We start from the raw sequence: 27,034 nt of genomic DNA, 5'->3' as shown, positions 1-27,034 counted from the left end.
TTTTGAGCCATTACAGCCATGAAAAGTATTAGCATGGCTTTCATTGACCGGCACAACATGTGACTTGTATAAATGCCAGATCATGAGTGGCACCACCATTGTGCTCTAGTTAGCATATGGACAGTGTAAAATAAATCATTGAAAACAAATCACGTGGGGTTGCCTTGTATTTTTGAAAACCAGCCAAGGGAAAGCAGCTGTGAGCTGGCCTTATTTTGCTGGGAAAGCTGTCTGCTTTTCCTTTGCTGGCTATTAAAAATAGGGGACCAAAAAAATGTTGTGGCGTCACCCTATTTTTAATAATCAGCTAAGGCAAAGCAGACAACTGGGGGCTGATATAAGTAGGTTGGGAATGTCCATGGATACTGGCATCTTGCCAGCCTAATTAAAACAGGCCTCTGTCACTCCAGAAATTGTGTATCCATTGGATGCACCAATTCTGGTGCTTAGCATGAGCTCTTCCTGATTGCCCTGGTCCGATGTCAATCTGGGTAAGTTTTTTGGGGTTGATGTCAGCTGCATAATGCCAGCTGGCATCAAGCACAGGGGTTGATACTGGAGAGCCGTTTATTTGAAAACCCCATTGCTAACCCACTTAAAAAAACACAGGAAAACAAAGTTTCTTTGATTTGAATAAAGACTCCCCCACATATTCGCTAGTTTACCCATTTATTATTAAAAAATAAACCCAGCAGTTCTGACATGATCCTCAGTTTTTCCACAACGTCCAGCGATTCTTTCCTGCAACTTATGGAGCGTCATTCTGAGACCGACGTTTCATAGGTAACTCTTGGTCATGTCTCACAAGTGATGGCGTCACCGCGGATAACTTATGTAGCCTCGCTACTGGCATAAACACTCGTGAGACATGACCGGGAGTAACCTATAGAATGACGTTCTTAGAACAATTCTCCATAGGTTGCCGGAGAAAATCGATGCACATCGTGGGATCTCGATATTTATGTTGGTTATTTTTTAATAATACATGGATAAATCAGGGAATGTGTGAGGGTGTCTTCAATCAAATAAACTTTTTTTCCTGTATGTGTCTTTTTATTTTTAAATATGGGTTTAGTAATGGGGTGTCCGATAAACAACTCTCCATTACCAACTCATGGGCTTGATGCCAGCTGACATTACAAACCTAACATCAACCCCATAAACCATTTCCCTGATTGCCATCACAATCGGCTAAGTGCTTTTCTTATTAGGCTGGGAAGGGGCCAATTTCCTTGGACCTCCCCAGTCTATTAAGATCAGCCCCACAGCTGTCTGCCTTCCCTTAACTGGTTATTTAAAAGGGGGGACCCCACATCATTTTTGGGGGGTCTCCCCATATTTCATAACCAGCAAAGGCAAAGTAGACAGCTGGGGGCTGATATTAAAAGGCTGGGAAGGACCATGATGGTTGGCCTCTTCCGGCATAATAAGACCAGCTCGTAGCTATCTGCTTTCCCTTGGCTGGTTATTAAAAATAGGATGCACCAACTGTTGTTTTTATTTTTTAATAATTTTTTATTAGTTTTATTTATTTATTAATAAGGAAAGTAAACTACTCCCGCAAGGCACACCGCCACTCCTCCACTTATTATTTATTTGTTTTTACATTTTTTACTATATTTTTTTAAGCAATTCCCCTATCTACATGTGTTTTCAGGGGAGTTAGCCTGCTATTACTCCCATTTTGCTTCCTTTTTCAGCCTCTTTGCATGTAATACGACCATTTTATAGCCATTTTACAACATGAAAGTTCGGGTCCCTATTGACGTATATGAGGTTCATGTCCGGGGTCAAGTTCTGGTACTCGAACCAAATTTTGGCCAAAAGTTCAGCCAAACCCCATGAACTTGAACATCCACGGGTCCACTCATACCTACTGCTGATGTGTTAGATATAATCACATACAGCTCTGCAGTGAGATCAGGAGAGCAGAGAGTGGCCATTTCACATGACACTGGTAACTCAGCCTTATATTTAAAATAAGCTCTGGAGGCAGAACTATTTATCTTCAGGGCAGCATCCTCCCCATAGTCTGGAAGAGGTCATTTATATAAAGTGATAAAAGATGATTTCTCAACAACAAGGCATCTGATATGAGGCGTACAAATATCACCCTTCTCATCAGTGTATAACCTGTATGTCAATATTATTAGTTTAGATAGGTTTAATGTGGTGACAAACTCCCTTTAACCCCTTTTCGACATTGGGCATAATAGTACGCCCACGTTGGAATCCCTCCCTTTGATGTGGGCTCCGGCGCTGAGCCCACATCTATCCCAGCGACATGTGCCTATAACAGCTGCGGCTGTTAACTAGTTAAATGATGCTGTCAATCTCTGACAGTGATATTTAACTCGCGCTTAACAGAAGCGCGCTGGAAATCCTTCCCATCGGTGAGCCCATCACATGATCCCGGGTCACCGATGGGTTGGCATGACAACCAGAGGTCTCCAAAAGACCTCTATGGTTGTCATAGCTGGATTGCTATGAGCGCCGCCCCGTGGTTGGCGCTCACAGCGAGTGAGCATTTCTGCTACATACAGGCGATCTGATCATCACCTGTATGTAGCAGAGCCGATCAAAGTGGTGGTGCTTCTAGTCTCCCATGGAGACTATTGAAGCATGCAAAAAGTAAAAAAAAAAAATTAAAAATATTTAAAAAATTTAAAATATATAAAAGTTCAAATCACCCCCTTTTGCCCCATTCAAAATAAAAGATAAAAAAATCAAATATGCGCATATTTGGTATTGCCGCACTCAGCATCGCCGCCCGATCTATCAATATAAAAAAAAATTAATACGATGGCTAAGGAGCGTAACGAGAAAAAAATAAAAAACATCAGAATTACTTTTTTGTTCGCCGCTACATTGCAATAAAATGTAATAACGGGCGATCAAGAGACTTTATCCACATCAGAATTATATCCATGAAAATGTCAGCTCGGTGGGCAAAAAATAAGCCCTCATCCAGCCCAAGATCATGAAAAATTTCAGGTTTCAGAAAATGGCGCAATTTTTTTTTTTTACCAAAGTTTGGATTTTTTCCACCACTTAAATAAAAAAGAACCTAGACATGTTTGGTGTCTATGTACTCGTAATGACCTGGAGAATCATAATGGCAGGTCAGTTTTATCATTTAGTTAACATGGGGAAAAAAACAACTGTGGAATTGCACTTTGTTTTGCAATTTCACTGCACTTGGAATTTTTTCCAGTTTTCCAATACATGATATGTTAAAACCAATGATGTCTTTGAAAAGTACAACTCGCCCCACAAAAAACAAGCCCTCAGATGGCCATTTTGCCCAAAAAATAAAAGGTTATGGCTCTGGGAAGAAGGTGAGCAAAAAACGAAAACTCAAAAACAAAAATACCTGTGGTCATTAAGGGGTTAATAGCAACTTATGACAGTTTACAGTGGTATTGCCAAAGCGTTTGTCTAGAATAGAAGTATTGTCATATCTGAGGTTGTGGTTGACAGTGTTCAGGCAACTCAAAAAGACAGAAACAGGGAAGGTTCCTATCAAGAGGAAAAATTAGAAATATGACTAGTTAAATTTAAAAAATATGGTAAGTGAGACAAAGAGAAGCACATTAGCTGCACAGGTAGGCACCGTGGTCTTCACCCCATGATCTAGCAAAAAGTGAATTATACCAATCCTGTTAGCAGACTTGCTGTAAAAGTAAGCTGTTTTTTTACAAAGCCAAAAGGATTTTGAAGATGTTAACTACACTTTGACTTTATCATAGACTAAACATTTATTCCGGTGGTCCACACTTTACTCTGCACTGACATTCTAAAACATCAATGCAAAGTGTGGCTAGGAAGCCAGCTGTCAGACACAACCAGACACCCCACAGAAAGAGCAAACATGATTTATTACTATGGTTGTTTTTTTGATTACTGTATACATGGTGCTTTTTGTATTTATGATGTACTGACAGTGCTTCCTCCTCCGGACCCAGTGATCATGTGTTTGCTGGGTGTAGAACAGGAGCAGGATCTGCTAGGTCTAAGGAAAGCCAGCGAGCCCTGCTATGCAGGCAGAAGGTTGAAATTCCCCAATATCTGGGGCTAGAATACTATCCAGGTTACAAAAGAAATTAGTAATGAAAAGAATATATTAATATATTGAAATGCCCTTAAAAGTTTTTAAGACCTTATGAGGGTCAGTCTTTGTTAAATAAATTAAAAAATGAATAAAATAAAAAAATAATAATATAATATGGCAAAATAAAAAATTGAGACACTGACAGTCAGTATTTCTTTTTCTAGCTCCACCTCTTCAAGAAAAATACATGTCCATCATATATAAAATAATTTCTATGGCAAAGGGAAAGCACTTAAAAATGTTTTCAGCAGTCCTATGCAGTCACGAAAAGAATCTAGAACAAAAGAAAATGTGAAAGATAGACATGTATTTCCTATTTTCTTTTTTTATTTTCCAGTGATAATAGCAAAAAAGGAATCTAGAAATGACAAAAACTAAGCCATATGTTTCTCTAAAAAAAAGACAAAAAATATTTAAGTGTCCGGATGAGAACATTTTTAGAGCCTCAAGAAACGCATGTATGATAACATCTGAAAATTTTGCTGGTCGGTCAAGAGCAGTGAAAAATGTCCACATTTCGGTTCTGAGAGCTGACTACATATGCATTTTTGCTATTTAATTTTTCTCGGTGTATGAGCTCCTCTGAAGCATCCTGTTCTTGGAAAATATTAAGTACACTAATCTATTCCTAAAGAGGAAACCCAAAAACATAGTGCAGTAAGCCAAGTACTTGGATGATCTCTGTCTGCATTTATCCTCCCTAACACTTTACGAATCTTGGCAGGCATGTTTATTGGGGTCTTAGGCAAAATTAGGAACAAATTAGCCTCCGTAGAGATCAAATTGTAGTTTACACTGTACCATTGTGTTAAGTTTGAAAAAATATATATAAACGAATAGATGTTTTTCTAGATCTGCCTTAAAAAATTATATTGGCTTTTATGGGGTTTTTTAATGTTAATTCTTTTTGCTGAAGTTTTTCTGTTATTATGTATGAAACAGGTAAAAGAGAGTAGGACTGAATCTTAGGCGAATTTTTATTACTTTAAATATTTTTATACAACATTGATATGAAAAACAGAACGTTCCAATTATGGTCAATGATAACAATGAAAAAGTACATGGTTGTTGATATTAATTTATCGTTAAACATTGGGCTATAAGTATAATCATCTTGATGAGGTGATAATATATCGTAAGCTCTTGTATGGACCAAATAATTATGATTGTGCTAGAGGAATACAAAGAAGAAAGGAAGGTGGAAAGAGAGAGAATGGGAAGGAAAAGATGTGGGGGGAGGAGGAAACAAATAAAATCACGATTTATTGAAACTAGGACTTCAGAGGAGACCACATCTACCACAACATTCTATATTAAATAGTATTTTCTGACAACCCGATTGCCAGGTCATTCCCCTCACTGAATAATATCCAATGTGTTCATTGGCGATGAAAAGCTTTGGGACGATTGTTATCATGTATAGTCTTGTTTTCTATATCTTAGGCAAAGTTAATTATATTTATTAGTTAGGCCTCGCACGACAAGTAAGACAGTCTGTCTCTACCCTTAGTTTTACTCTGCGTCGCTTCATTGCAGTGATAGTCAAATTGATTTCTAGATCAGCTGCTGAGCTGTGATTGGCAGCATCCAGGAAAGAGGTGTGAAAGCATATGCTCCCAGAGAAAACTCTGGAGAAACACCAAATTGGATTGCAAAGCAGAGATTTCTCATACTGCGCTCCAAAAGTAACAAACGTGAATATCTCTGAAATGGAGTGATACAGCTTAAAATGGAAAAGAGTGACAGAATCAGGGGAGCTCAGGAATTTTTACAAGGTATTTGACTAAAATTTTGAGATTGTGACAGGTTCTCTTTAAATTGCAACATTCACAAAAGTGAATAAACAGATTCAGGGTTGGTTCACACGAGCGCATAAAAAGTCATCCAGAGTTTCATCCAGAAAAGACTGACAATTTTTTTTTCTCACTTGTAATCCATGTGCAATTTTTCATTTCTTTTTACAGTAGCAGCTGTTAGTAATTTACAAGACCATTTACAATTTGTATAGTTAGTTTTACCTATGCTAAAGAATTGCAATGTATTCGTAAAAGTCGGCTGCTATACTTTGACTTTGTATGGGGTCCGATTTTTTTGCTCACCCACAGACTTGGATAGGTGAATCTAATCCAATTTACAGATGACACTAGTTCATGTTTCGATTTTTTCATGCACATATTCGGTCAATGAAAATAATCACTCCTATGGACCGCCCCCATTGAATAACATTAGTCCGTGTTCTGCTGTCTGATATGGATTAATAATTCTGCAATCTTTGAACTTAGATCCTGCAGCTTTGCATATGCTAATAACAGAGGACTTGTCCATGGTGGCAGCATCTCTCTCACTTCAGACTAGCCTTGCCTTAGATATCACCTTGCTGGCCGTGATCGACAGCCTGCATACAGTACCCAATATTTTAGGATCATTATGCAGGTGTCATGTCTCTGAGTTCGAACCCTTGAGCCTTTGCTTTATGGTTTGCTTCTCTGTCCGCCAAGCCACAGCAGATACACCTTTTTTTCTGGGTGTTTAGTTTTTGTTATCCTTGCTTCTGTCTTATTAAGGTAACAGGTATTTTCAGTTACTCATTTTTCTGCCCTATCACCTTCTGAGTGCAGCTTTATATACTTTCTCCTGCTGGTATGTTCTGCTGGTAATAGTCTCATTTGATTGTCCAGTTACACCAATGTAGTTTAAGTCAGTTAGTGAAAGACCAGCTAGGGTTCATCTCTGCTGTTTATGTTGTTTACCCTGTACCTATCTTCTGTTTCTTTTTAGGAAGTAGGTGGCATATTCTCGAACAGTATGCACTACACCCTTTATTTTGTATTTCATGGTTTGTTTTACTCACTCTGGGATCTCTATCTATTTCAGCACACTTACCCTTCTGTAAGTAATTTGCACTCTGCTCTGCCCTCTGGTTCTTTAGGAGGAGCGTGAAGCGCTTGATGGCCTTTCAGGCAGCATAGATTTGAGTTGCCATCATCTAGTCTGTGGTAGGGCTATCTCAGCTCACGCAGGAACCACTAGGGACTGTGGTGTCAGAATAACTAGACTGTACAGGAATTGGCAGGGTCATTTGCAGTTTCTCTTTTTAGTGTGTTACTAATTTTTTCGAGTAAGTTGCTACACTAGTTCTGTCTTATAAGCATATGCAAAGCCGCAGAAAAAAAGTGCATTACTTAAGAATTGCAGCATTAGCAACTACATCGATTGCCCTACCAAATTATAGAAATCTAGATGAATATCATTGTAAGAGCGTATTGGACAGTCAGGGGACCTGACTGCTTTATGTTAAAGCAGATTTTGAATGTTTTGCTAATAAGGAGTCAAAACTGAATTAAATTTTGCCAGTTTTAGGGGTTTTGCAGGCATTAAAATACCAACTTAGAGTTATTTTGAAGCTTTTACTCTTCGAAAATGTCTGCAGATCTGAGTAAACACCACTGATGTAGGGTTCTGTTATCCAAAGTGGAGACCTACTAAGAGCAATTCCCACATTGGGAGCTCAATGTGACATTTATTAAATGTTTTCTCATTCAATTCACGTACAAATAATCAACCACAATCAGTTGCCGCATCTTTTAGCTGCTCAGCATATGGTGATCAGCTGATCGCCAGCAGGTTCCCGTGAAGAAATTGTAATTCTTTCCAAAAACCTTTTTCCCAATGATGCTATTTTATTTGTTACCTCTTTCTCTGTCACACAGATGAACCAAGCCGATGTTATTTCCATGATGGTGATGGCGTCTGTGAGGATTTTGAAAAGATGACAAGTATTAAAGATTGCGGGGTTTACACTCCAAACGGATTCCAAGATCAATGGGCCTCAAATGTCACCGTGTCACACTATAGCGATCAAGAGTGCCCAGGATGGGTAGTTATTGGTCAGCCTGCAGCTACTCAGGTAAGCAATCAAAAATCCCTGTCTGTATTGGGACTCACCATCTAAATTCCCTATCAGTATGTCTTTGGAATGTGGGAGGAAACCGGAGAAACCGGAGGAAACCCACACAAACACAGGGAGAACATACAAACTCATTGCAAATGTCTTTGGTGAGATGTGAACCCAAGACCCCAGTGCTATTATGTCCCCTACTGGGCCACTGTGCTGCACAAACATCATAGATTATATATACCAAATAGATTAATTATGCATAAAAACTTGTAGAACTTTGCATTTTTTTTCAGAATGTTTTAATTAATCATTTTTGGCACAAACATAATATCAATAAATGTAAGCACATTAAACTTTGTAGCATGTCTTGGACCATTGATTTTTATGATCTGAAGAGTTGTGTATTGGGAGAGATAGTATTATACTGTCTGTATATACTATACTGTATATACTGTACTGTATTTTGCCAAATATTTTGTATGCCCCAGACCGGTTCCCTTTCAAATGAGTAAACTTAAATCATACCTCCCAACCGTCCTGGATCCTGTGGGACTGTCCTGATTTTGACAGTCAGCCCCGGGATCCCGGGCGGGACACTAATGTCCCGCACTACGTGCCTAGGGCGGGGACAATGCAGGGGGCGGCACCTGAGTAGCTTAGGTTGTGGCTGTTTTTTTTTTTCTTATACATGCTGGGTCTCCTCCCGACCGATCCCGCCCCCCCCCCGCCCCCTGTGTGTGCGGCGCTGCCACGCTGAGGCAGAGAGCCAGCAGCGATCAAGATGAGAGGTCAGCAACTCACTACCTCCTGTGTGTGCACGGAGCTCCGGCTTCTCCTGCTCTTAGCTGCTATCCCGGCAGAGAAGGAGAGACGGGGGAGGTTCAGGGACAGTGCAGAGTTGTGAGCAGCCGGAGAAACTGAAGAGCTGCACATGGACATCAGCCGCCCTTGCACCACAGAGGAGAGAGTGTGTGTGTGATGTGTGTGTGTGTGATGTGTGTGTGATGTGTGTGTGAGATGTGTGTCTGATGCTGCATGTGTGTGTCATTGTGTGTGTGTGATGCTGCATTTGTGTGTGTGTCATGTGTGTATGAGGTATCTGGTGTGTGTGATGGCTGGGTGTGTGTGTGTGATGGCTGGGTGTGTGTGTGATGGCTGGGTGTGTGTGAGATGGCTGTGTGTGTGTGTGTGTGATGGCTGCGTGTGTGTGTGATGGCTGCGTGTGTGTGTGTGATGGCTGTGTGTGTGTGATGACTGCATGTGTGTGTGATGACTGCGTGTGTGTGATGGCTGCGTGTGTGTGTGTGATGGCTGCGTGTGTGTGTGTGATGGCTGCGGGTGTGTGTGTGATGGCTGCGTGTGTGTGATGACTGCGTGTGTGTGTGTGATGACTGCGTGTGTGTGTGTGATGGCTGTGTGTGTGATGGCTGCGTGTGTGATGCATTTGTGGCAAAGCTGCATGTGTTTGTGAGCTGCGTTTGTGATGCTGCGTGTGTATGTGTGATACTGTGTGTGTGATGCTGCATGTGTGTGAGCTGCGTGCATGTGTGAGCGGTGTGTGTGCTGCGTGTGTGTGAGCTGCGTGCCTGTATGTCATTATACAGTATGGAGAACTGTGGCCATTATACAATATGGAGCATCATGTGCGGTCATTATACAGTATGCAGCATCATGTGCGGTCATTATACAGTATGAAGCATCATGTGCAGCCAGCATACAGTATGGAGCATCATGTGTGGTCATCATACAGTATGGAGCATCATGTGCGGTCATTATACAGTATGGAGCATCATGTGCGGTCATTATACAGTATGGAGCATCATGTGCGGTCATTATACAATATGGAGCATCATGTGCGGTCATTATACAGCATGAAGCATCATGTGCGGTCATTATACAATATGGAGCATCATGTGCGGTCATTATACAGTATGGAGCATCATGTGCGTTCATTATACAGTATGGAGCATCATGTGCGGCCATTATACAGTATGCATGCGGTCATTATACAGTATGGAGCATCATGTGCGGTCATTATACAATATGGAGCATCATGTGCAGCCAGTATACAGTGTGGAGCATCATGTGTGGCCATTATACAGTATGGAGCATCATATGCGGTCATTATACAGTATGGAGCATCATGTGCGGTCATTATACAGTATGGAGCATCATGTGCGTTCATTATACAGTATGGAGCATCATGTGTGGCCATTATACAGTATGCATGCGGTCATTATACAGTATGGAGCATCATGTGCGGTCATTATACAATATGGAGCATCATGTGCAGCCAGTATACAGTATGGAGCATCATGTGTGGCCATTATACAGTATGGAGCATCATGTGTGGCCATTATACAGTATGGGGCATCATGTGTGGTCATTATACAGTATGGAGCACTGTGTGGCCATATTTTTTTGTTTATAACTATTGTATATGAAACAGTGTGATCAGCACTGCTAAATGGGTGTGGTTGGGACGTGGATATGGGTGTGACTAATTATGAATGGGTGTGGTCAGAGGCGTGGCCTAAAATTTGCCGCGCCGCGCTTCGCGCGCCGCAAACTTTGTCCCTCCTTCCCATCTTTAAAAGTTGGGAGGTATGCTTAAATGAATAAGATTTTTGCCATTTTAATAACAGTGCACAATCAGTCCATGGATTGTCAGGTGATGGCACGGCAGGAAAAAGTAAGATCGTGAGTTAGGAGATGGTATTCTACCAGCAAGGTCATAAGGAACAATGTATGCAAATTAGCTTTCCTCAAAAGGAAAGAAATTGTCCTCTTTAGTTTCACATTCCATATAAATCAATGTCCTAAAGTTGACTGAGGATCAAAACAGAATGTCATCTAAAAAGCTATTGTTGCCCCTCATCAGTACATAGAAGGGTGTAAGTAGGTTGACTGAATGAGAGTCCATCACAGATCTTCGGTTCCTAGTGGAGCACAGTTTGTATGGCAGTCTTATCCCATCTCCAGAGTCACTGGGGAAGTCTCTCTCTCGTATAGAGTGTAAACTCTTATGATCATCAGGGTCCTCTTTCTCCTGTAGAGTGTAAGCTCTTATGGTAAGCAGAGTCCATTCTTTCTCTCTCTGATAGAGTGTACACTCTGATGATCAGCAGAGTCCTCTCTCTATCTCTCCCCCCCCCTCCTGTAGAGTGCAAGATTTTATGGTCAGCAGGGTCATCTCTCCCTCTCTTCAATAGACTGTAAGATGTTATGATCAGCAGGGTCATCTTTCTCTCTCGCCTATAGAGTGTAAGCTCTTATGGTCAGCAGGGTCCTCTCTCTCTCTTGTAGAGTGTAAGCTCTTATAGTCAGGGAGATCCTCTCTCCCCTATAGTGTAAGCTCTTATGGTCAGTGGGGTCCTCCCTCTACTGTAGAGTGTAAGCTCTTATGATCAGCAGGGTCCTCTCTTTCCTGTAGAGTGTAAGCTCTTATGGTCAGTGGGGTCCTCTCTCTCCTATAGTGTAAGCTCTTATAGAAAACTAAACCAAAACTAATTTATACAAAATCTTTATTACAAAACTAGGATAAATAAACCGACACACCTTATTAAAAACCCTTCTATATGAGACTGGGTTTACAAACTGGCCTGTATGTTCAAAAGCAAAGAAGGTGGAACACCTACCTCACATATGGTACCTACACGTCCCTAGGGTACCCCCTACCTATCTGCGGAGGTTGGCACCCTCTTGGACGCAATGTGGCGCCCCCGCTCCTCGACGGCTGACCCTAGGTGCCCTGTGGGTCCCTAATAAATAAATTTGTTCATGGACACCACATACTTGCCCACACCTGGGGCCCAACCTAATATAAACAAAACAGATGCCAGATGATATTACACCAAAGTGCCACAATGACAAAAAAAAAACAATTTGCTGCCTCAAAAGGCTAAGTTTGATAACATGTGGCACACATGACCGTCTATTCTAAACCTCCTTCACTGGCTATTATACCCTTATGCGCCCCTGCCCAGATTACCCTGCCTAACAGCGGAGGTTGGCACCCTCTTGAACGCAAAGTGGCGCCCCCGCTCCTCGGCGGCTATCCCTTATAGACCCTAGGCAGTTCCCTATAGACAAATGAGACTGCTCAGGGAAAGTGCCTATGGGGCTGTACTAGTGGGCTACAATGGAAGCATAGGTATATGACAATTATAAGAAAAATGCACAGTGAATTAACCCCAATATCCATATGCCATGTATCAACTCCATTGGTAAATTATCACAAGCAAAGGAGATGTACTACTCTCTATATATTAAAGGCGCATGAATTCAGTGACAATTTTGTTAAAGTATACACATGGTGAACATCAAAGAACAAATAATTAAAAATCTGATACACTTATCTGTGCTCAGATCTCGCCTCTACGCGTTTCCCCCCCATGATATGGTTCCTCAGGAGGCACATGGGAAAAAGAGCCGTGTGTTAAAGCCACATCGGCGATATGCTGTGCCTGGTTGCAGGCACAGCATATCGCTGATGTGGCTTTAACACACGGCATTTTTCTTATAATTGTCCATGAACAAATTTATTTATTAGGGACCCACAGGGCACCTAGGGTCAGCCGTCGAGGAGCGGGGGCGCCACATTGCGTCCAAGAGGGTGCCAACCTCCGCAGATAGGTAGGGGGTACCCTAGGGACGTGTAGGTACCATATGTGAGGTAGGTGTTCCACCTTCTTTGCTTTTGAACATACAGGCCAGTTTGTAAACCCAGTCTCATATAGAAGGGTTTTTTAATAAGGTGTGTCGGTTTATTTATCCTAGTTTTGTAATAAAGATTTTGTATAAATTAGTTTTGGTTTAGTTTTCTGTTTAATACTAATTTTGGGTCATCGTTTAATAAAAGTTTCATTGTAAGCTCTTATAGTCAGTGAGGTCCTCTCCTGTAGAGTGTAAGCTCTTATGGTCAGCGGGGTCCTCTCTCTCCTGTAGAGTGTAAGCTCTTATGGTCAGTGGGGTCATCTCTCTCCTGTAGAGTGTAAGCTCTTATGGTCAGTGGAGTCCTCTCTCTCTCCTATCTCTCCTGTAAAGTGTAAGCTCTTATGGTTAGCGGGGTCCTCTCTCTCCTATAGAGTGTAAGCTCTTATGGTCAGCGGGGTCCTTTCTCTCCTGTAGAGTGTAAGCTCTTATGGTCAGGAGGGTCCTCTTTCTCTCTCTCTCTCTCTCTCTCTCTCTCTCGTACAGTTTAAGCGCTCATGGTCAGTGGGGTTGACTCTCTTTTTTCCCCCACATATAGTTTCTGAACAATTACAAGCTTTCCAGTACTGAGACACCATATGAATCTCTACGCCGCCAATCTAATTTCTTGACAAAATTTGGAAAAGCCTGTGAACTAGAATATCAAAAGATCAACTCATCTCTACTGTGTAGATCTTGAAAATACAAAGTAATTGATAACCGTATAGCAGTATCTTTGTTCTTGAGAAGGTGTTCGATTAGGTTGGTGTTAGATTTGCGTATAACCCTGACGCCATCTTCCACTCTTGATTGACCACCAAACACCTATGAGAGCAGATGGTGTCAATCAAAGAGAGGAAGGGACTGACTAATAAGACTGCATTTTTTCATCACCAGAGCAGCACTTTGGGGCAATACAGAAATCTATCATCCTATATTTTCTAGACCAACACGACTATATTTTCAGTTGGGGGGTGTAGAGTAGATGATAGATTCCCGTCAATAGGTAGACATTCACTCAAGATGATCCATGTTCCTGCCGGTAAACAGTTGCATGTGAATATGCAATCCCGTGTCCTTATTTATAAGGCTTCATGCTTTCCCGCTTTCTTTGCTTTGTTTTAGTGCATTGTCAATAATGAATAAATCTTAGTAGTGCTTTATTCAATTTTCTGTCCTGACTGGCACCTTCATCCTATGTTGATACACCCTTATTCTTTGGACCTTGCGTTCTGGGGTGACTGTCTCCTAGACTGAACATTAAATTGACAGCTCACCTTTACTTTCAGATTGGGATTTGCATTTACAACTTCTCTCTAATACGTAACTATTATCTAAATTGCTTCCTTTACAAGCAACATCAGTTCCAGTAAGATAGCAGGTGGAGGCAAATCAAATTCTCGGTGGCTCCCCGGTGCCGGATTATGGCACTCGTATATGGCCAACGAGGAATCAAACGAACTTCATGATGACGTCACTCCATTGATAATGTTCTGGGGAGTAGATGTGGAAAATTTGTTTTACCTAATTGTTTACGCAAATTTTATGACATTTCTCAGACTTCTAGAAAGAACCGATCGGGCAGTTGACACTTTGTCGTCTTTTTGGCAAAGCAAACCTCTAGTATAGAACTTTCCCTTTTAATATTCATCTCGTTCTTCTTCCAATAATAATTTCACATTTCTGAATGATCCAGCACTTCCACTCACCCCTCCCCAGATTAATCTCTGAACTATTGCAATGCTGTACATGGCTACATTTCTTGTTATGAGACTCTTGTCATGGAATAAACACCTTCGAGGCCAGATGGTTCCGTTGTTAGTTTCTCTCCACTGGTGACCTCACAAGCAGTAGAGAAGGCTCCAAAATGGTTGAAAACAATGGAAATGACATCTGTCGTCCAGCTGCGAGTTTGTGTATTTGCAACATGGACATATGTTTCTTGAGATTTCTTGTGTGGAACAAACAAGGTATTAAATATTGCAAAGGTTTAAACTCTACTAATATCATTTTTGACAACTTTTTCCATTTTACGCCTACTATAAAAAAAAATTGCACCAACAATATGCTAACCCAAAAAGTATGGAATACAATCACGTAGATGTTTCACGTATTGGGTTGCCCACTTTAATATTTCTTAATGTTTAAGAATAGGTTAGCGAGAATCCGTCACCATCATGAAAGTAGCATGATGTGGGGGCATATACCCTGATTCCAGTGATGTATCACTTACTGGGTAGCTTGTTGTTTCAATAAAAATCTATGTTTCAGGAGATCATCACTTGAAAACAAGTTGTCTCGTGCTATGTAGTCCTCCTTCTCTGTATACCCCGCCCCACCACTGATTCATAGCTTTCTGCCTATGCACAGTGTACACATAAAGCCAATCAGTGATGTGGGCAGGGTTATTTAGAGAACGGGTAGATCTGTAGCACTTTAAACAGTGATATTATTAAAATTGCCCCAAGCAGTCCACTAAGTGACACATCACTGGATTCAGGGTCTCTATCACTACATTATGCTGTTGTTACATAACATACATTGCAAAAACCTGAGAGACGTTCCCTTTAACAAAATGAAAAGGACTAGTACTTTTTGTTTGCCCTATGCTCACATTTGGATGCTAAACCAGATTCTACCTTTTCTACCTTCCGCTGCTGTGATTATGTCTTAAAACATGGTCATGTGACCTACACAGCCAATCAATGGCTGAGGAAGGTCATTGACAGTGATTAGCTGAGCAGGTATTTCTTGAGTCCTAAATGGACTAGAAAGCAGAGACCAGTAGTGGATCTGGGAAGCATTGAATTCAGATCGGCCGTGATCGGTGAGGTGAGCATTTCTTCTTTTGTCTTCTTTGCTTTTTTTCCAAGCCTTTCTAGACGTTAAACATATCAAAATAGATAACCGTTCTAAGGTCGGGTGGGGTCACACAGCTGTCGATCCCCTCATCCCAGAGAATCAGGCCGATCATGCAAATGACACTCTGATCTAACTCTAATTAGAGTGTCTGCTTAGTGTGATCAGATGAGAGAATCGCAGCACTAGTAAGAAGATGGAGAATAAAAGCTCTCCATCTTTTCCATTGTGTAAGTCCACGGAAATCAGACTGTCATCCAATTTCAGTACTATGATTTCCTTGTACTCATTGACTTGCATGTGCAATCCAAATTGAACATCTACAGATCATTAAAAGGGGTTACCTTATTGGTGAACCCTTTTTTATGCTAAAACTTGCCTGGTGATCAAGACAAGAGATTGCCATGGTTCCTGCAGTAAGATAAGCTGTTACCCCTGGAGGAAGCTCCAGCCGGCCATACATTTTATAAGCTCTGCGTGAGTGACACACTAATAGGTCAAATGGGCAGGGCTTGTCACTCATGATGAGACCATCCCCTTTAGTGCATTTTATTGGCATTTTCAGGGAGAGCAGTCAAAGGGACATTTATTTTTCTTTTACTTTCCATCCTCTTGTAGACAAATCTAACAGTTCTTTTACTACAGAATTGTAGTTCATGCAATTTGATGTCACATACGCGACATTTCATCATCCATAATCGTTCTTTTTTATACTCTACCAAAGAAATAGTTAATTAGAGTCTCTTAGAAATACAATAAATGATTGACTGAATGTAAATAAATGAAATGTTCCCTTCCTGCATCGGAGACCTCCTTCTATACATACATACCCTTTTCTCTTGTTTATTTTGATTATTTTTTTCTTTCTTCTGTCTATCTTTAGCAGCTAGGGAGACAAAAATCAATGTTTTCATTTTCGCAAAGCAATCAAGTGTTTTGAGATGAAACAGAAGTGTCCTAAGATAACCCTGGATGGAGACAATGCATACCATAAGGTTTTCCCATGTAATTAAAAAAACGATGCTGTTTCCCCACTGAGAAGACAGGAATCGTTCTCATTGTTTAAACTATGGCTCCATACAACTTCAACTACTTGTTTGATCCTGTTTATTTGGTCCTCTTTCATTTAACTCGATGGAATGTGATATCTTATCCATCCTTGTTAAGGTAGCTTGATTGAGATTTGGCTCCCCAATATATACATTTATTAAAAAAAATAAAATACTCTACCTAAATCATGCAGACTAAACGAAGAATCACTGATTCAGAAATCCATACTCTATGGTCAACCTCAGGTTGGTTCGCGTAAAGCAACACTCTTCGAAATTAAGTGAGATTAAGAAGAGCAAACATTGTGTCAAAATATTTAGATTATAGCTAAGTAGATCGTTTGAGATTTCAATTTGCTAAATTTTTCCCAAAAATTCAGTCAATTCATGGCAAAGTTCTCTAATTGCAAAGAAAAGACGTGTATAATACTCTAATATCTTCAAGAAGTGTATACAATTAATTTCAAGCTCTTTAACGCAAACACAACCTTAGTAGTGTCAAAGTGACCTCAACATATATAGCTAGTTAGTAACTGTTCTTCACTGCTGTGTTGTCACACACTGTCTGTAATGTTTATTCAGTGTTTTATGGCTTTCTCTTCCGTGACATCATTTCATTGAGTAAATTCACTCCGAGATTGGTTGCTGAATTCCCTTCCTCGGCTTTTATACATAGTATGATAGTCCCTCCTGTGTTATACCATGTAATGTGATAGCTGCAAGGCATTACAAGGAAGCCCACTAGGACATACCAGACATCATGTAAGCCTTCTCTGTTGGATGTGGACTTCTGAAATCTAAACATTTTAAATGATTTCCTGGGATCGAATAACAAATTGGTCAAATTCACTAGGTTTAGTAAATTCCTAAAAATTGTACACGAATTTGATTTGCATCAAATTGGTCCACTCAGCTCTAGAGATAAGAGGAACTGACGCAATTTGAATTCTCTGAATTGCGCAGATTTTCCTGACAAAGTTATTCTCAAATTGTATATCCCTTACCATATTCTGGGGCCTTTCTCCAAACCGCATACTATACATAAGATGTAAAAATAGCTTACTCTGTCTTTACCGCCTACCAGTCCAGCCCCTCCTCAATGCCTGTTGTCCTCAGACCTAACTCTTCTGTGCCCCATTGACAGCCTCATCTTCCAGCCTGGTCACTCAAGGCCTGGACTTCCAGCCGTAACCAGGCCTCAGAGATCATTGTGATGTTTTGGATGTCCAGAGCGCAGTGACCTTTGAAGTCTGGTCACGGTCTTGACTTACATCTGCAAGTGAACAGGCTGGCGCTAAGAAGGCACAAAGAGACCCCGAGGAAAGGATGGGGGGCAGCAAGCAGACTGGACTTCTTTCCACTGTAGCATCTTTGATCTGTTTATTCTCGGTTGGGACTTCCAGTTGTGACCAGGTCTCAAAAGTCGCTGCATGTCACAAGTCCATGATGTCACAGTGACCTCTGAGGATTGGTCATGGCCAGAATACCGGCCTTGCATGAACAAACTGGAAGATAAGGCTCTCAAAAGGGAATAGAAGAGGCAACTCTGAGAACCAGATGGCGGGAAGCGGGCAAAGAACAGATGACTAGATGGCCACCAGTTGGCTGAATCCACGCAAAGCAAAATTACAAAGACCGTTTTCTCAAAAAAAAATTTTTTTTTGTACATTTCAGTACAATTCAATCCCACTCAAATAAATTTGTGCATCTGTAATTATCTCTAATTTATATCAATACAACATGAGGTTGAAAATGACAAATTCTAAACCTCTTTACCTGCCTACAAAAGAGGTATCTGTGCCCTGACGACATTAGAAGGCATCAGTGTCACCAGAAATGACTGCTTACAGCTTATGAACCCATTCATGCTTACCTACCTGTCTCAGACTTAAATGGAAAGAATTTCAATGTACAATGTATGATTTAGAAATCTCATTCTCTGGATGATTTAGAATCTAAAAATTCCATTTGATGTGTTGTTTGCTTGTAAAACAAGATCTCCAGAGATTCACTTCCACCTAAGTCTAATATTTTATTATAACTTGAAGCAACTTTGATTTTAAAAGCTGCACTTGATCTCTTGTATCTTATTTCCCCTGGATAAATCATAGATAATATTCTTCTATTAATGGTTGCTCATCATTTAATAAATATTAACTACAGTAAAAATATATCTTTGCACCGTTTTAACCAGTAGATTAAAAACATTTTGAAAATTGAGGATCCTCTGTGATTGATACCTTTTAATGGCTAAATCATAACTGATGAGCGAACGCTATATGAGCATGCTTGTGGCTAACCGAGTGTCTTCAGCATGCTCGGAAAGTATGTTCAAGTCCTCGTGGCTGCATGTTTCACAGCTGTTAGACAGCCTTATCTGAGCATGTTTGCTCATCACTAATGATAACAAATAGTAATCTTACGAGACTGCCCAGTTTTCTTCATCAGCCATGGTATAACTCAATACCTCAATTATTTGACTCTTTAGATCAATGTTCCCCAACTCCAGTCCTCAAGAGCCACCAACAGGTCATATTTTCAGAATTTCCTTTATTTTGCCCAGGTGATAATTGCATCACGTGAACAGGCAAGAATTCTTTCACCTTTGCAATACAGAAATCCTCAAAGCATGACCTGTTGGTGGCTCTTGAGGACCGTACTTGGGGAACACTGCTTTAGATCAATGTTCCCCAACTCCAGTCCTCAAGAGCCTCCAACAGGTCATGTTTTCAGGATTTCCTTCGCTTTGCCCAGGTGATATTTGCATCACGTGGACAGGCAAGAATTCTATCACCTGTGCACTAGTAAGGAAATCGTCAAAACATGACCTTTTGGTGGCTCTTGAGGACTGGACTTGGGGAACACTGCTTTAGATATTGGGTTACACCATAGCTGATAAAGAGATCGAAGTAGTAATGAAAGCTTGCTATTTGTCATACCTTTTCAATTAGCCTCTAAAAGGTATCAATCGCTTAGCATTATCAATTTTTATTCTTTTTTAAAGAGTCACCATCATTTTAATTTTTATTCCATAATTCAATAATACACGTGAAAATGAAAAACTTTGTAATATATGTTCTAAGAGAAATCACAACTGATCATTCATTTTCAAAGCTCTCAGTTGCTGGGTAAAATCTGTATTCAGTGAAGACAGATTTTCACATCACAGAGATAGGCGCTGGCGGTTAGTACTAATAACATTCTATGAAGAGGAGGGAGGAGCCAGAGGCTGAACTCCTCCCCTTCCCTACTACATAGAGTATTATAAAAACCAATTGCCATCTCCTATCCCAGAAATAGTAACAATCAGTCTTCACTGAATACAGATTTTACCCTGGAATTGAGAATTTTGAAAATTAACAATAAATTCTGTCGGAGAAAGAGGCAGATTCCTCAGACAACATATATTGCAAAGTTTCTAATTTTCACGTGTACTATTGATTTATAGAAAAAAAAATAAAACAAAGGTTATTCTTTAAACACCAATTGATGAATTCTGAGGATTTCAACTAACTAGATTTGTTGAGTTTTTATAAATGTCAAATCTTTTCTCTTCAGAGGTATCAACAATGGTAATTAAATATATAATATATGCCAACATAGCAATCACTGTAATTAGTTTAAGTAGAGAAAACCTGATTTTCCAGATGTCATCGGGTTGAGAAGAGCCATTCATATTTTATGATGCAGAATAATTTATTACTACGATACTTCAATACCTAATTAAAACAAAGTACGGAAATTACGAGTTATCATTTCTATCACAAATGCCCAATGGTTTATTATTATATACAGTTAGGTCCATATATATTTGGACAGAGACAACATGTTTCTCATTTTGGTTATAGACATTACCACAATTTAATTTTAAACAAAACAATTCAGATGCAGTTGAAGGTCAGACTTTTAGCTTTCATTTGAGGGTATCCATATTAAAATTGGATGAAGAGTTTAGGAGTTTCAGCTTCTTAACATGTGCCACCCTGTTTTTTAAAGGGACCAAAAGTAATTGGACAATTGACTCCAAGGCTATTTCATGGACAGGTGTGGGCAATCCCTTCATTATGTCATTCTCAACTAAGCAGATAAAAGGCCTGGAGTTGATTTGAGGTGTGGTGCTTGCATTTGGAAGGTTTTCCTATGAAGTAAACATGCGGTCAAAAGTGCTCTCCATGAAGGTGAAACAAGCCATTCTTAAGCTGTGAAAACAGAGAAAAAACCCATCCGAGAAATTGCTACAATATTAGGAGTGGCAAAATGTACAGTTTGGTACATCCTGAGAAGGAAAGAAAGCACTGGTGATCTCATCAATGCAAAAAGACCTGGGCGCCCACGGAAGACAACAGTAGTGGGTGATCGCAGAATAATCTCCATGGTGAAGAGAAACCTCTTCACAACGGCCAACCAAGTGACCAACACTCTCCCGGAGGTCGGCGTATCAATATCCAAATCTATCATAAAGAGAAGACTGCATGAAAGTAACTACAGAGGGTTCACTGCACGGTGCAAGCCACTCATAAGCATCAAGAATAAAAAGGCTAGACTGGACTTTGCTAAAAAACATCTAAAAAAGCCAGCACAGTTCAGGAAGAACATTCTTTGGACAGATGAAACCAAGATCAACCTCTACCAGAATGATGGAAAGAGAAAAGTATGGCGAAGGCTTGGTACAGCTCATGATCCAAAGCATACCACATCATCTGTAAAACACAGCGGAGGCAGTGTGATGGCTTGGGCATGCATGGCTGCCAGTGGCACTGGGTCACTAGTGTTTATTGATGATGTGACACAGGACAGAAGCAGCCAAATGAATTCTGAGGTATTCAGAGCCATACTGTGTGCTCAGATCCAACCAAATGCAGCAAAACTGATTGGTCGTCGTTTCATACTACAGATGGACAATGACCCAAAACATGAAGCCAAAGCAACCCAGGAGTTTATTAAAGCAAAGAAGTGGAATATTCTTGAATGGCCAAGTCAGTCACCTGATCTGAACCCAATTGAGCTTGCATTTCACTTGTTAAAGACTAAACTTCAGACAGAAAGGCCCACAAACAAACAGCAGCTGAAAACCACCTCAGTGAAGGCCTGACAGAGCATCAAAAAGGAGGAAACACAGCGTCTGGTGATGGCCATGAGTTCAAGACTTCAGGCAATCATTGCCAACAAAGGGTTTTCAACCAAGTACTAGAAATGAACATTTTATTTAAAATTATTGAATCTGTCCAATTACTTTTGGTCCCTTTAAAAGCAGGGTGGCACATGTTAAGGAGCTGAAACTCCTAAACCCTTCATCCAATTTTAATGTGGATACCCTCAAATGAAAGCAGAAAGTCTGAACTTCAACTGCATCTGAATTGTTTCATTAGAAAAAATACCAGTGATTTAATATATCCAACTATTTAGAATCACTCATGCATAGACTATATAAAAAGGAGAACCAAGAGTTTACTAAATATAATTATTTATTACTTCAAAAGATTTAATACATAATAAAATTGGATAATATACATCAAATACATATTAGGTGAACTACCCAAGTGAGTACAACTGACCGAAAGTCCACAGAGGGTAACCAAATATACCCAAACAGGCTAATACATAAGTGTGGTAGGTGGTAACAGCTTAGTGTGATTTTTCTCAAAGTAAACTGTGACACTGCAGCTAAATGCTCATTCTCTAAACCGTCCACCTTACTCCCATGCCTATATTTAGTATACCAGCCTGTTTACGTGTAAAAAATAACGGTAATAATTACCCATTCGTTGGTATCCAACTCCTGTGAGGACCCCGATCACCCCAACGCGCGTTTCGCATGCTTGTAACAGCCTCGCTTCCTCAGGGGGCGTCCCCTGAGACGAAGGAAGATGAGGGAAGCGAGGCTGTTACAAGCACGCGAAACGCGCGTTGGGGTGATCGGGGTCCTCACGGGAGTTGGATACCAACGAATGGGTAATTATTACCGTTATTTTTTACACGTAAACAGGCTGGTATACTAAATATAGGCATGGGAGTAAGGTGGACGGTTTAGAGAATGAGCATTTAGCTGCAGTGTCACAGTTTACTTTGAGAAAAATCACACTAAGCTGTTACCACCTACCACACTTATGTATTAGCCTGTTTGGGTATATTTGGTTACCCTCTGTGGACTTTCGGTCAGTTGTACTCACTTGGGTAGTTCACCTAATATGTATTTGATGTATATTATCCAATTTTATTATGTATTAAATCTTTTGAAGTAATAAATAATTATATTTAGTAAACTCTTGGTTCTCCTTTTTATATAATATATGCATCTGAATTGTTTTGTTTAAAATTCATTGTGGTAATGTCTATAACCAAAATGAGAAAAATGTTGTCTCTGTCCAAATATATATGGACCTAACTGTATAAGGATAGTTGGGGGGACATTTACATTTTTCTGCTTTGTGATTTGCTATGGATCTAGAAACACTTATGTATAGAAAAGATACAATATAAAGTTATATACCTAGCGCCAACTTAAACATAACGATTGAGACAACTGAAAAGTGCCAGGAGCGGTCATGCACTGCTCCCGGCACTTTAACTCCCGAATCGATCGTGTTCGGGGTGAGGACCCCGATTCCCGGAGCTGGCAGAGGACTGACAACCCCTATGCCTTTGTATTGGAGACCTTGCGGGGTCCCGATTGGTGCCATGGTGACCGGATGACAACTTCCAGGTCACCAAAGCTAGGAAACTTGCTGATCATGCACAGTGCATGATCAGCAACTTTCCCTGACAGTGCAGCACTGACAGTTTCCATAGTATGGGGATGCTGCTGCATCCCCATGCTGTAAAAGTGATCAGCGTGCAAAAAATTATAGTCCCATAGCGGGACAAAGTAAAAAAGTTAAAAAAAAGTAAAAAAAAAAATGTTATAAATATTTGTAAAAATATTTAAAATAAAAATAAAAAAATAATACTAAAAAATCAAAAGATATTGTATGCATAAATATTTGTATAATAAAATAATAAAAGTGCACCTATTTGCTATCGTCGCATCCACAATGACCCGACTTATAAAACGGTCCAACTAGTTAGCCCCTTTAGTGAACACCATAAAAAAAAGAAGGCAAAACACAACGCTTTATCATCAAACCGCCGAACAAAAAATGGAATAAAACGTGATAAAAAAGACAGATATAAATAAACATGGTAGCGCTGAAAATGTCATCTTGTTCTGCAAAAAACAAGCCACCATACAGCTCCATCAGAGGCAAAATAAAAAAAGTTATAGCTCTCAGAATAAAGTGATGTAAAAATTATTATTTAATTAAAGAAATTCAGCAAATTCTCCACTCCCAAATACAAATGCCCCTTGCCTTCTGAGTCCCACAGTGTACCTAAACCACGTATAGCGTCCACATGTTTGACATTTCTGAAGCGATGAGAACCCGCCTAACTTATGGGTGCATATCTCCAGAAGCACAGGCTGGGCATAACGTACTGGTGACTGCTGGTCACTACAGCGTACTGCTCACTACAACAGTCGTTTTTAATTTTCACTCGGCAACATTCATTGCTGCTTGTTTCTGGAAAAAACCCATGGTATCAAAATCAGCACTACACCTGTAGATAAATTCCCCAAGTGGTATAGTTTACAAAATGTGGTCACTTGTGGGGAGATTCTGCTCGTCTAGCAATTAGGGGCTCTGTATGTGGAGTCCGCAAACTATTCTAGGAACATCTGAACATCTGAACTCCAGGAGGCAAATAGCGCTCCGTTCCTCCCGAGTCTCTCCTTATGGCTAAGTAAGTAGAGCTATACAGACACATATGGAGTATTGCCACATTCAGTAGAAATCTTGGGACAAATTATGGTGACAATTTTACCAACTTCATGTGTGAAAATGTATAATCTGGGGCTAAAACAAAATGTTGATGGTAAAAATGTAGTTATTTTGTCTTCACTGCCCAATGGTATAAAATTCTGTGAAACACACGTTTTGTCAATATGATCACTGCACCCCTAGATAAATTCCTTGAGAAGTGTAGGTTGTAAAATGGGGTCACTTATGGAGGGGTCTGCTTTTTCTCTCACCTCATGGGCTCTCGCAGTGGGTCATGGCACCTGCAAACCATAACTGTAAAATCTGGTGCTCCTTGCCTTCTGAGCTTTGCACTGTGCCTGAAAATACATAATTACATGTAGGGTATTGGCGCACTCATTAAAAAAATGGACCTCAGTTGGTTGTAAAAAAAGATCCTATTATCCCGTAGAAAAATTAAAAAATTGAGACTAAAGCAACATTTTTGTGAGGAAAATGTAATTTTATTATTTTCTGTGAAGCACCTGAGGGGTTATTATGCAGCTAAATGCATTTCTTAAGGGGTCTAGTTTCCAAAATGGGGTCACTAGTGGGGGGTTTTCACTGTTTAGGCACATCAGGGGCTCTTCATATGTGACATGGCATCCACTAATTATTCCAGGAAATTTTACATTCAAAAAGTCAAATGATGCTCCTTCCCTTCCGAGCCCTGCTGTGCACCCAAACAGTAGTTTTCTCCCTCATATGGGGTATTCACGTACTCAAGAGAAATTGCACAACAAATTGCACGGTGCAATTTCTCCTGTTACCGTTCTGAAAATGCAATATTTTGGGCTAAGAACATATTTGTGGGGAAAATTTGATATTTTTATTTTTATGGCTCAATATTATAAACTTCTGTGAAGCACCTGAGGGTTTAGTGTTCTCACCACTTATCTAGATCAGTTACCTGAGGGGTCTAGTTTCCAAAATGGTGTCACTTGTGAGGGATTTTAACTGTTTAGGCACACAGGGGCTCTCCAAACACGACATGGCATCCGTCAAATGTTACAGAAAATTTTGCATTCAAAAAGTCAAACAGCGCTCCTTCCCTTCCGAGCTCTGCCGTGCTCCCGAACAGTGGTTTTCTCCCTCATATGGGGTCTCAGCATGCTCAGGAGAAATTACACAACAAATTTTGGGGTCTATTTTTTCCTGTTACCCTTGTCAAAATAAAAAAAATTGGATCTGAATTTAAGTTTTTGTGAAAAAAGTTTAATGTTATTTTTTTTTTTTTATTCCTGTGAAGCACCTGAAGGGTTAATAAACTTCTTAAATGTGATTTTGAGCACTTTGAGGGGTGCGGTTTTTAGAATGGTGTCACTTTTGGGTATCTTCTATCATATAGAACCCTCAAAGTGACTTCAAATGTGATGTAGACCCTAAAAAAAATGGTTTTGTAAATTTTGTTGGAAAAATGAAAAATCGCTCATAAATTTTTAACCCTTATAACTTCCTAGCAAAAAAAACAAATTGGTTTCAAAATTGTGCTGATGTAATGTAGACATGTGGGAAATGTTACTTATTAACTATTTTGTGTGACATATCTGTGTGATTTAAGGGCATGAAAATTCTAAGTTGGAACAATGGTAAATTTTCCAAATTTTTGCCAAATTTTCGTTTTTTTCACATATAAATGCGATTCATACCGAAGAAATTTTACCACTGTCATGAAGTACAATATGTCATGAAAAAACATTCTCAGAATCACTGGGATCTGTTGAAGTGTTCCAGAGTTATTACCTCATAAAGGGACAGTGGTCAGAATTGTAAACATTAGCGTGCAAACCACCTTCGGGAATAAAGAGGTTAAATAAAAAAAAGTTTTGGCACCTTTTAATAAGCCAAAATATGAGTTGTGTTTTTGTTAGGCATCTCATATCCCATTGTACTATTGCCAGCTCTACATTTATAGTTTTGATTTTTTTTTTTAATTGTTTTTTTTTTTAATGTTTGTTTTATTAGTTTCCGAGTCTTTTGCTATATAAAACCTTGAACTTTTCAAACCGGCCACTGAGCCTCGAAATAGGCTGAAAATCTCTATACTATAGAGATGCAAATTGCCTCCTCTGAGAAAAAGAGGACTTAACTCTATAGCACCACCTGTTGGAAGTAGCGATGCTACAAGTCACAATCAACCCTTTAACGAGTCGTGCAATATGACTTAGGATTAAAGCCAAATCAGTATCTCAATTCGCAGACACGGTGTTTCGGGCTGTTGGCCCTCGTCAGTGCGAAGCATGAGAACTGATTTGGCTAGGTGAGAGGCTCTGGACTGGGGTCTAAGGGGTACTGTAGAGTACACTTTTAACTTGTCATCTCATCATAATCCAAAGAATGATTACACTAAATACCTACAATATATATGGACTATTCACAATAGGCAATGGTCATAGCTCACCTCCTCTCCCTCCCTTCAAAATGTCCTTCGTACAGGTCACAGTGTATGCCTAGAAGATTTTATCGTAGAGGTCAATGAATATCTCTGTCTTGAGTTTTCTATAGTCGATATGGCTGCTTTAAATCATATTTCGAAATGCGATAAGAGCAGCTCAGGCAAGATGCAATAATCATGCACAGAAAAGAAAAACAT

The 27,034-nt window shown here is 39.9% G+C and overlaps 1 protein-coding gene across 2 annotated transcripts in view; it reads left to right on the top strand.

Annotated features, from left to right (window-relative positions):
- The window catches only part of PAPPA (pappalysin 1), a 421,200-nt gene that overhangs the window by 244,003 nt on the left and 150,163 nt on the right, over window positions 1-27,034 (top strand). For both annotated transcript variants that reach the window (XM_077283454.1, XM_077283453.1), the window contains exon 10: window positions 7,822-8,018. In XM_077283454.1, coding sequence (XP_077139569.1) covers window positions 7,822-8,018 — 197 coding nt within the window. The remainder of the gene's footprint in view (window positions 1-7,821; window positions 8,019-27,034) is intronic.

Source organism: Ranitomeya variabilis, chromosome 2 (genome assembly GCF_051348905.1).
Source record: "Ranitomeya variabilis isolate aRanVar5 chromosome 2, aRanVar5.hap1, whole genome shotgun sequence".
Taxonomy (NCBI): Eukaryota; Metazoa; Chordata; class Amphibia; order Anura; family Dendrobatidae; genus Ranitomeya; species Ranitomeya variabilis.
This window is presented reverse-complemented; position numbering and strand designations above follow the sequence as displayed.